At 41.1% G+C, this 12,093-nt stretch overlaps 1 protein-coding gene across 5 annotated transcripts in view; it reads left to right on the top strand.

Moving 5' to 3' along the window:
* The first annotated feature begins 1,178 nt into the window (after positions 1-1,178).
* sox13 (SRY-box transcription factor 13) overlaps positions 1,179-12,093 on the top strand; it is a 24,098-nt gene continuing 13,183 nt past the window's right edge. Inside the window, exon 1 of one of the 5 annotated variants that reach the window (XM_079482484.1) lies at positions 1,179-1,512. Coding sequence is in view for 1 of the 5 variants with exons in the window: in XM_079482482.1 (XP_079338608.1) it covers positions 8,952-9,034 (83 nt within the window). In the remaining 4 variants the exon portion in view is untranslated. Of the gene's footprint in view, positions 1,513-8,840; positions 9,035-9,524; positions 9,715-12,093 lie in introns of those variants that run through there. The other 4 variants (XM_079482486.1, XM_079482482.1, XM_079482483.1 and 1 more) reach the window with 4 other exon arrangements.

Below are 12,093 nucleotides of genomic sequence, written 5' to 3'. Positions count from 1 at the left end.
TCACAAAGCTTCGGTCGTCCTTTGGACACGTGAAGAAAATGGGAGCGAGCGCTGAAGAAAAGTCGCCACCTTCACCTCGAACCAGCGGGCGACACAAAGGTAGAAGACCTGAAAGGCCCGGAGCAGAACAAAGGTGCGAGCGTTCGTCTATAGCCTCCCGAGTTACTTAGTGACAAGAGAGTGACACGAAAAGAAAGAAAGTGGCTGGGGGAGCGAAGAGAGGTGGACATAAAAGACAGGGCAAGGAAGAATAGATGGAGAGGGTTAAGGAAAAACGAAGTGGAAAAAACACAGAAGTGGCGGTGTTGTGTGTGTGGGGGGGGTAAGGTTCTGTAATCCTGGTAGTCAAGCATCGCCATGGAAACAGGCACAAAGGCCTGTGGTTTTCTATTGATGGCTAATTGTATTCTTCACAGCTCTTTTGTTAATTGTTGTCTGCCCAGCTCTTACTTCCTGCTGGGCCGCTACACAAAGGCAGGAACAGAGGGGATTAGAAATGGCACATCGGCTTTGCGCTCTCACCCCTGCGCGACTGCGGCTGCCCGTATGTGTGCAGTGGGGGGAAAGAAGGACAGAAAGAGATGTAAAAACACAGGTCTGAAAGGCTTTGAAGGACCCGCTTTAGGTAGACCATTCAGTTTGGCTGACGGGCCCCCGTGCCCATGTCACAATCGGGGAAGGGTTTGGCGACTGCGACCGAGTCTCTTTGTTACAGAGAACTTTAGTACAATGACACCGCAGTCGGAAAGCACTTAATTGAGGGTTCGCTCCGAGTGTTTAAGCATTGCACGTCAGGTTTGATGGCTTTTGAGTGCGAGATACTGTATGTCACACTGTATGTTTCTGCCAAACCCAATATCAACATCGGTGCAGCTTATCGCAGACGTTATCGATGTTAACAGAAAGAATAACATTTCGTAAAATGCTATTTCAAAGACGAAACAACAACGAAAGCGGCCTTCCTGTACTGACCCTTGAAAAGTAATTTGTCAATGTTTTGTCTGTTAAGCTTTCCAAAAGGCAACATAAAAGAGTTCACATGCGTGATGCACAAACCGAAGTTCCAAACACATATTTCCACGAACTGTTCCCATAAGGAAACTCTTTCAAAGCGTTCTTTATGCACATGTTATTGTAAATCCGTGCCTACATAAACCAAAGACTAAATTGACCAAGATGAACTTGAAACAGCAGGTACACACGAGGCCCTCTCAGCACTCGCATTTTTTCCATTTGCCAAGGGAGCCCAAAGAAAAGAGGAGAGCTTTCCCTTTAAGAGGGAGGTGAATGAAGGGCTGCGCGGCCGAGAATGTTGGAAACAGACACCAGAAAGTCATTCAGGAGTGAAGAGACGCTGGATGCGCGTGAGGTCTCGGGTTTTGCTGTGTGCCATTGATAGACAGAGGCGTGTTATTCATTGACCCGAGGGAAAGCGCGTTTCGCATGCACCGCGATCGCTTCCGAAGGACCGAAGGAGTAAAGTTTGGGACGCGCGCGGATCTTTTGGAGTTGGTAAGTGCGCGATTGGCGCTTCGTTTGAAACTTTACGCGTCGGGCGCGTTTGTTTATAACGTGACATTGTAACAAACCGAGTGAAGTTCGCCCTTTTAAACACACGGGAGAGGCTTTACTGCACCTTGAAAGCGGTATAGTCTCGGTTTAAAACCGGAGTCTCTACAGTATACGTGCGTCTAGTAACCTTGCTTGCGTTTGAAACGATTGGATAGAAAATGACAAGGAACGGATCGTTGATGTTTCCTAAAGATGTATTTAATGTTCTCTTGAGTTCAAGTCATTGCAGCCTACAGTAGTCTATGAAAGTTATGTTTTGAGATTTGGATTTAAACGAATATTTGAAGTGTGCGTTTTCGTCCTCATAAATGTGATTGGTGATCTATGCAGCACCCGTGGAGAAAAAAAACCCCTAAAATCTTAGATTTGCATAAACAGTTTATTGTTACTCTGATTTCAATGCATTCACTCAACTGTGTGTTTACTCTGTGTGGACATGTTTCTGAAATGTGGACACTGGCAAAGAGCTGCTATTCAGACAGTTGACAGGTCTGACGGATTCTGTGAACTCCTCCAGAATAACCAGAAAGCAACTCCTCCGGGCGATGCGACTGTTGCGCAATCTGTGATGTGTTCTTTAACTTTAATAGCGAGCTCGAAGTAGACACCCCATTGTGCTCATCTGTACTCCAGTGTAAGCTTGCCATGCCAGTGCAGGGAGTGTGTACATGTGGCCTGTAAAGAAACGTCGGGGTTGTGCACCTGCATGTCCATGGATCTTTAAGCAGAAGGTTGCAAAGTGGCCGCAAGTGTTTGGCTTCACAGTGGCCGAGCGCTCACAATGCTGTCTGTCAGCAGGGAGTTTCTGACCTTTTCATTTGTCCTTTCCTGTCACGTTTACGCTTTTCCTTATTTCCTTCCTTCCATACTGATCTATTTCAACCTTCAGTCAACTTCGTCGCTGTCAATTTGTTTTCTTATGAAGGAGGGCGGAATAAATCGGTTTGTAGACTTGCAGGTCAATATTCATTGAGTCCAGTTCATTGATCTGATTTCTGACGGACTGGCGGCTTAAAGACAATAGCTGTCAGTTTGCAGTTTTCTGGCCTGGTCACTAATCACGAAACAAATCTAAAATCAGAAACGTTTATTTCACTGTCGGTAGATTTTAACACGGACACAACTCGGATTGTGCTTTTATTGGAATATCATCGGCTGAATGTCCAGACCTGTTGCACAGACAAACAGGGCTCCAACATAAGATCAACCAATGCACATCAAGTATCAATACTAGGCTACAGGTAGTAAATTGAATGAATGTTTAGGATTTGATTGACGGACGCACTGCTGACATTATTTCCTGTAGGATAGAGTTGATGAACAAAAGTCTATTCTCTCTGCTTTTCAACTTTGACCTCTTCTGTTTGGATCCGCGTTGTTTCATGTGTCTTATTGAACTGCGGCGTGATGAGAGAGAGGTGACAATAGCTTGTAAAGTGAGTTTTTCAGGGCTTGTCAGAACATCAATGAAATCTAACAGACCAGACAGAGAAGCTCACAGGGATAAATGTGTCCGATCGTTGTAGCTGTCAAAGCATCTTTAAGATTAAAGTCCTGAATTCTTTCTGCTTTGCTGCTTGCGTGTGGGCCTGAAGGTCCTGATGTGTTGGTGCTCTGTTGAGCTTAATAGATAATAGAATAAGGATATAGATTAGTCTAGATATCTAGATTAATGTTTGTCACAGTACACAGTCAAAGTTGTATATGTTTGGTTAATGCTTAAAGAAAGATCACATGCGTGCTTCTGTAAATCATTTCTTGTATTTATTTAAAAAACTCAAAGCACGTTTGAATGTTCTTCATGAAAGCGTTTTCTTGTCGATGTGCATTGAACATTTGAGATCGAGAAGATAGCAACCTACCATAAATATTTCCTAATATCACGTTATTTTGTCCGACATGGTAAATTTCTTTCCGCACGTGACGGGTGTCAATTGGAAAGTGCCATTAGACTTTCACTCTTCGCCTACAATGTTCCCAAAAACCTCCAGTTCCTCTTCCACCTACTTGCTTTCTTCACTGTCAGATGAAACGCGCACAGACCCACAGCGGAAATAAGACAGGCCTCCATTAGAACAGAGAAAGTTTCTGCACAGCGCCCCGACAAAACCAGCATCACTCTGTGCGCTTTATCATAACCATCAACATCTACTATAGGTAAGACTCGCTTTTGTTTAGGAACTTTCTGCACTTTGTATAAAGTGTTGAGGTATATTTGTGCACTTTAAATTGACATTTAAATTCATAATTCAGCAATAATTCACATTATAATCCTTTTTTTATATTATTTTCACAAGTTTTTCTTTTTATTTCAAATAGCAAATGTTTCACTATCTTCTATATATTATATTATATTTATTTTAATATATAATATTTATTATAGATGTGATATGATATGATATGATATGATATGAATTATTATATTATATTAATTATATTATATTATATTATATTATATTATATTATATTATATTATATTATATTATATTATATTATATTATATTATATTATATTATATTATATTATATTATATTATATTAGGCTATGTACTGGTATTTGTAAGAAGCTATCACTCATCCAACCGTTAAACCTTTTGTCCTGCAGTATCTTCACAGCTTATTAAAACACGATGGGCAGAAAATAAAGGGTAAAGTTTCATGTTCTTCAAGCTTGAACATGAATTTGAGTTGGTGTGAATGTGAAGGTTTGGGTGTGAGCTTCAACAAAGGGCTTCACACAAAAGTTTTAGGGGTAAATTGCAGGGTGGAATAATTGGCCTGCATTTATAATTGTTTAAATTCAGGGAAGAATCAAGTTGAATGATTTTAAATTAAATGGAGAATCTAATATTAAGGCGCTTTTCAAACAGTGTTAAAGTAAGTGCTAGATTCCCATGGCTCTAGATTCTAGGTTCTGCAATTTAAAATCGCTTTAACCTGTAACCGTATATTTATTATTATTTGTAAGAACATTGTTTAAAAAATGCTTTTACATTTACATACAATTTCTTTTTTCATTTTTAAACATACGTTTGAGTTAATTTCCTGCCAAACTATTTCACTAGAGCGATAACAAAGGCAATGCAGAATACAATAGTTACTTTGTGTCTTAATTTACTTCCATCTGAAAAATCCGTTAAGTGCAAATATCTTAATTTGTTTGTTTCTCTTGTGCAAAACACAAATATTCAAACCGAACTGTTACTTGTGTTCCCTCATGGTTGAATAATTGGAAACTGCCGTTATACTACAGTAAAGCCACTTTCACTCGTAATGAATATGAGCAGGAAATAATCGGCATTTATTTGCATGCACTGCACAAACCGCATGCTGGGAACTTTGTAAACATAAGGCAGTCGTATTTTAATAGTCCATCATAGCCCCATCATTTGTTTCCTAACAAATGAATGAATAGTTGTTATACATTAATTCCTGCTGGAAGAAACGGCCCGAAGATTTCTCCTTGTGTCCTGAATATGTTATTTCTTTTTTGGCCAAACTGGTTAACAAAAGTCTTTTTTATATTCTTAAAAATAACAAAATGGCTTTTTCATGTCTTTAAATTGTCATTTTGTGTCTTTGCAGACTGCTGTCATTTTAAAGTTCTAGCTGTAATTTGGGATTTTAATGTTTGAACTCATTTGCATGAATGCACAACACCTGAGTTTTTCAGCGAAAGAGAAAACGACAAGTTTGATTCCTTCTCAGATATCCGCAGTTGAGTAATTCTTAACAGTAACACACAAATCATTGAAATGGATCATTTACGGCTCACAAGAAAAGCGAGTTGACGCTGTGAAAGCGTAGGGGTGGCGTTTTCGTAAGCGGGCCTTCGATTTCTGTCACCTTACATGCGAGTTGACAAACATCAGCTCTGAACATTTGATCTGTAGTTTTAATGGTAAAATGCAAACAAAAATAAAGTTGCGTTTTTGAAGTGATCTCTCAGAAGTGGAAACTCTAAGTGTTCACTTAGTTTTAAGAAAGAAACGGTGGTAAATGATGTATGTGATCAGATTCATCTGATATACGTAACTTTGAATCCTACCTTACATATCAGACCACAATATTTAATACCTTAACCGGAAGAACTGCAGAAAACTATAACACGGACTTATTTAACAGTGCGGCTAAATGCTGTGTGTGTCGTCTAGCCTGCGTTTGTGTAGAAAGTTTTCAGAGCATGTGTAAGATCTTATCAGAAAGTGAGATATGGGATGTTGATGTGGCTTTTAAAAAGCAAGCTCGACATTCGGTTGCAGAGACTTTTTCCAGTTGCCTGTTTCCACCTTTCATCGTTCAGCGTTTTTTTAAAATGAGTTTTCTTTTCTGTTTATTCGTGTTGAACTCCTCTCCTCCTTCATGAGATGCATTTTGAGGTTTGGGGCATTTCATGAAGGATGCAAGCATGCATCACATCATATCCTCCTCGTCTTCCTCCATCATTCTACCCTCGTGAGCTGTTGTTCTCAGGGTCCGTCCAGTGTGTATCCTGTTTGTGACAGCAGGAGCTCATGTGCTTCGTTCTGGGCCGGTGAGGTGGCCGGCTGGAGGGGAGGGAGGTGTCGGGTCTCAGGATGTCCTGAAAGGTGAAGGTTTCGTCTTTTCTTCCTGTCTGGATCCTCACGATGAAGGATGAAGTTCGGCTTTCTGCCCTATTGAGAGTAACGCCAGGTGGAAACACGCTGGAGGAAGTTTCGGACTAGATTTAGTCTTTGACGTAATTGTTAAATAGATTGTTGTCATGTTGTATGGGCAGCGTAAATATTCTCTCTTCGAAATCTCGTTTGGGAGACCGTTAGTCATTAAAATTGATTTAGCTATGAGGTTACTCTCAGTCCCTGCTGCTACCATGTTCATCTTCACTTCTGCCTCAATACCCAGACCTGCGGTTGCCAAGAATTACCTGTTGTGTTCCTCATAACACAAAGCGGCCTGCTCCGGTCTCCATGACAACCTCACAGATGCGCAGGCACTTTTCAAAAGACCCCTAACTCGTTTCAAAGACCACCGCTCATTCAAGGACGCGCCGGTTCGAGGACCTGCCAGCTAGACGCGAGTCTTGACGTTATGATCTGTAGCTTTGAAACACAATGTCTAATGCCCAAAACGAATGCGCGGTCTTACGTCACACAAAATGATTTGAGATGGCACATGAAAGTGTGCCAGGCTGAGAAAACCGCACGTTTTAATGTCTTTCGTCTTTGTCTGTCTTTCCCTAAGGGGGGTGGTGGAAGGTTTTTGTGTTTGGTCTTTTTTTTTTTTTTACAAAGGAGGCCCTTCACTAACATCTTTTCTTCTCGTTCTCTTGTTATATTTATTCCGAGTGTTTTTTGTGCTCTGCTTCTTTTCATTACCCCCCGCTCTTGTCTCTCGGATAAATGTCACACTAGCGTTTCACTTGGCGCCACAATGACCGGACTGTTTTATGCCCGGAGAGTCACAATGAAAGCGCTGCTTTTTAACCTGCACTTCTCAAAAGCGCGAGGAGGAAAAAACTGCGGCGGCCCGCTCGGCTTTTCTTCTCCACTAGTCTTCCTTTATGTGTAGTGCGTGGTCGTGCCATCATCCTATTTATACGTCTCATTTAGAAGCTCTCAATAGTACGTGAGCTGGAAGTTCTGATCTTTTGAGCTTTTTTTTTTGTCGGGTCGTCTGGACGAAGTTGCCGGGATGACCGTTTCTGAACTTTCCACACTGATGTGAAGTGAACAAGAGTTCACGTCGTTGCTTTTTAATTTGGAAAGGGAAAATTATTATCGAAGAGACTCTTGATTCAGGACACTAGATAAGCAAAATTGACTTTCATGTGCTTATTTGAGCATTTTTATCAATTTACCCTTTTTATCTCCCCATGTGTGAATGACATGCACTTCTCATTGCCAGGAAGTCAGAAAAAAAGATGGTTCGGTGGACACTCGGTCAAAATGAACAGGTGTCAAATTAATGGTACATATTTGCCCTCATATATGTCTATCCTTGAATTTCCTAAACTGTGTACAAACTCTGTTGATTTGCATTGTTTTTTTCCCCTTCCTGCATTCAAAATACAACAGACGGGTGGATGTATGTGGGGCGCATCAGGGGTTGTCCCTTTCGCGGAAAAGGAAAGTCCATCAAAAGGAGCTGGCACCTTTCGTATCAAACATTTGCTTGTTTGTTGTATTAAAGCATGGATTTTATCTCTTGTGCCAGCTGTTTTGCCTATAGACGGGCCACAAGTTTACAATACGGAAAAAATACTGGCGTAGGATTCTTTAGATGTTCAGAAAGTACGATGATGTTTCATTTTTGTTCCTGAATAAAAAAAACGTGTTTGTTATGGAACAATGGAATATTATATCTTTCGCAAATGACGTAATGGCCATAATAATAGCATTTATTAAATGTTTTAGGCGTTTCTTTTTGTGCCTTTTGATGCTTTTGAAAGAAGCTGTATCACACACCCTATATAATAAGCTGTGTGACATCTTCTCTCTTTGTTAGTTAATTAATACCGTTTGTTCTTTGAGGAATAGTTTTGACTGTTACAATGCGTTAACTTTTTTGCCTTGTAAGCGTATCATGATTCATCTTTAATACTAAAACGATTAAATGTTACCAAAACGAATTTCTTAGGCCTTATCACATATGATGTGGATTTGAACTTGGTTGAAATCGAAGGGTAAGAATGTCAGTCTGAGCCTTGATGTGAAGTGAACGCGTTTCACCTCGGTGGAAAACATCACCTCACAAGTTTGTCGAATGCCGTTTTTCTCCATAACTCTGAATATTTCTCACACCCCTTCAACAAAAATGAGGAACTAAATTATGAAATTGTCATTTACGTGTTTTTACCAGTGAAAGAGATTCAATCATGTTACGTATATGATGTTGACTCACAGGTTTGTGCCCTTTGTCAATAATATTCTAACATCCAAAGGCCTCTAAGGCAAACACACAATTTACTTTCTATTGTTTTAGAAAGACTTTACATTATATACAACGCTATTCATAGTTGTAGTATTGTATCATCTTCTTGTGTTGTTTGTTCTTTAGTTGGAGAACGGCAAATGTTATCAGCGGGACATCAAAATATAAGCTACATTTCCTCCGTCCGTATTTTCTCTTTTTATATTTCAAAAACAATTCCTCTCTCACTTACAATGTTGTCAAAACCGTATCTGTGTAAAGGACTCAACCTCAAAGTTACGACAGAAGTAAACATCATGCAAATGATGAAAAACTGTTCGCCTTCGCTATAGAGCATGCTTTTGTGACCGCAGTGTGGTGTGTCCGACAGACGTGGCCAGTTGCCGAACAGAGAGACTCCTCTCCATTCCCGAGAGGTCACCGGACTGTTTAACCGAGACTCGTGTCCACCGTCCCCAACTGATCAACATGAGCTGCTTCTCCAGTGAACAACACTGGCCGTTTCCGAGAGTCCGTTTCGAGAAGATGAACACTGACCAGACGCTCTGGAGGTTGGTAGACCGCCTGTGTAGGTCAAGGCTGTAGTATTGTATCTTTGTTAAGAGTACAGTTACCGGCAGGTGTTTGTCGGTTTCGAACAGCTGATCGGGCTTTGCATCGCATGCTTACGAGCTCACAGCTCACAGACGTCTCTGCTTTTAGCTGGAAAGTTCTCACCTGTCTCGTCTTAAGGAAAACCTGCCATCGGGTCTTCTCCGTTCTCACGTTGCGCCGGTTTGCAACAGGTGTTTGTAAAGTTAGAACGTGTCTAATTGGTAAGTGCTTTGTGTTTTTCGCTCTGGAAAAAAGGTCTGCAAGTTCAAACCGGCGTTGTCACAGAACGAGTCTTCTTTTCCTTTAATGATTACTTGGATGACGAACAATAACGTCTTTTGCGCGCACAGGCTTGTTCTTGGCACTCCTGAAAGTTTTGTTTGAGTTTTATTGACGAGGTTTGGGAGCTCAACTTGTCACAATGCGGAAATGAACCGTTTCAGTGCCATTCTAAGGTAGAGTTGTGAACCACAAAGAGGAGCGTTTTTGCATCAGAGGCGCGCGGGAGTCCAACTCGACACGTTACTACTCGTAGCGGTAAACGTAAGAGTTTTTCTCACGCACCCGTGACCGTGGGAAGCGTTCGATTTCAGAGATGTTTTAGCTCAAAAGAACCTCGGGTCTGATGTTATCTATGGCAAGTCGTTCTTTTCAAAGTCAGTAAAGTGTGTCGGAGAAAGTAAATTCGTATGACTTTTCATCGGTTTAACTACGTTTTTTGGGGCTTGTTTTTGTGATGAAATACGATCATGCAACGTTAGGTTTTATCACAATTACTAAGATGACACATTGACATTTTGCCCTGAGGAAGAAAAGGGATTAACAACAATACTGTCAGTTTTCCTTTTGTGTTAATTTCTTTGTTTGTAACAGATGTTGTGAAATGTTTTCGAGAGCTGTTTTTCTTTCCCATTGTGCTTTTTCTTACAGTTGCCCGTTTCGTGTACTCGTTGAGTAAATATGATGCGTCTTGTTGTTCTAATATGTCCAGCTGTAATTTTTAGTTTTCAGACGAACGTTCTGTCATGTTACTCAACATGTTGACGTGTTAAGAAAGGTGTCTCTCTTTGTCTTCCGTAGATGTTCCTGTTGCTCTCATGTGTAATAAAAGCGGATGGTGACCAGGACCTGTCAATTTAAGCAACTTTTATGTATTTCAAATGTTTTAGTGCCGTTCGGTAATGTACCTTTCTGTGAACAACAGACTCAAATTGCAACTTCTCGTTGCTTATAATCTTGCCTTGAAAATCTTGTTTGACAGCTGTGGTCACCATTCACTTTCATCGTATAGGAGAGCATTTCTAGAAATGTCTCCATTTGTGTTCTGCGGTGGAAAGAAAGAGTAATATGATGGCTCAATTCATTTTTCGGATGAACTGCTTTATTAAGCGAGAGAATTCTTCCCGGTTCTCATCCCGCAGGATTGCTGTTGTTGCGTTCTTTTACACATCAGTCTCTACAAGCGTACAGAAGTTTCATCTTCACGCCATTTTTTTGGACAGTCAAATCCCCTCGAGCGCATTGCTGGGATATCTGCAGAAGTACAAGTGCAGTTTGAATGAGCTGACAAGTTCTCCCTTCCTGCACCTGGTTTGTGGATCAGTGCTCCTCAACTGGGACGACCAGAATAACTTCAGCCTCCTCACAATAGGAACTTAATAGCGTAGACTTCTTGCAAGTGTTTATTTATAATGGGTGTTATTTGGGAAGCTTTCTTGGGGGTACTGGGGGAGGAGGGAGTCTCGACCGTGAATCTAAAACTGTTGGCGTGGGAAGATTGTACCAGCATTTGTTCTTTACTCCTTAAGGACAGTGATGGAGACTTGCTGAGGTCATATATTGTTAATGAACTTAAAAAAAAAAATAACGCTTTATGTAAAAAAAAACCTTCCAGGAACCAAATCTCAAGCTTTTGTAAACAGTTACCTAGAGCAACTTATTGTCTTGAGCAGTACGGTGGCAAATCACTACTTAAAAAGAACAGAATGGTCTCCCTGCACTTTTGATTTTTCTTTTCTTTTCCCAAACAATGCAACCAAGTTCCCCAGCTTGACACATTTTCGCTGAAGGCTTGACCTTTTTCACGTGTACTAGATACTAATGTAAATGCACGGGCTGCTTTTGTGCTTTGAAAGTGGATGAAAAAGTACAGGAGGAACTGGAATCGGCCCAGTGAGCGTTCCGCTTTTTTTCTGTGCCACGGACCGTCGGCACATTCCATTTGTATTGTTGTTCTGCTGTGTTTCCTGCCTACCGCTTTTGTCCGTGTTATACCCATTGTTTGAACTTCCTTTTGTTCTTTCTCTGTAACAATGGACATTATGTTTATGTACGGAGAGAGAGAAATACATTTTCTGTTGAGTAGCTTTGCATTGTCATGTTTTGCTTTTGTTGTGAGAGGAGAGGCACTTATGGACATCGGCTAATTTAGGAATCGCCCTCTCGTTCTGTTCCTTCAATCCGTGCATCTCTCTCTCTTGTCCTTCATTGCAGGAGGGTTTGGCGTGCCCCTCGAGACGGTTTGATACTTGATGGGCACACTAGAGTCTTGCATCTGTTTTCTGAGCGTGTGTTGACAGACTCATGCCGCTCTTTCTCTCTCTCTCTCTCTCTCTCTCTCTCTCTCTCTCTCTCTCTCTCTCTCTCACACACACACACACACAAATATATTTTCCCCACAGCGGAGCCCCGGAGATTTTGAAGAAGTGGCTTTGGTGAAAGAGTTTGAATGGAGTGGCCTGTGTCTGGAGCTCACAAAAACCCTTCTGTTTCTTATGCAAAGCACTCAGCTGTTTGTCCCGGGGTCTGATCGGGCTTCCCAGACGGTAGCTTTCTTCCTGTAATTTCGAAGATGCATTGGCAAACCCTATTATGTAATGCAAAAATGTTTTTGCATAGAGTGGGACGGTGTAAAAAAAGAAAGTCGGAACTTGATTTTCATCATTCTGCATTTTTGAAAAGTGGGTGTGACACACCACCATCGAGGGCATGGATGTCAGCCAAAGAAAAGAGAGAA

Source organism: Barbatula barbatula (genome assembly GCF_947034865.1).
Source record: "Barbatula barbatula genome assembly, chromosome: 20".
NCBI lineage: Eukaryota > Metazoa > Chordata > Actinopteri > Cypriniformes > Nemacheilidae > Barbatula > Barbatula barbatula.
This window is presented reverse-complemented; position numbering and strand designations above follow the sequence as displayed.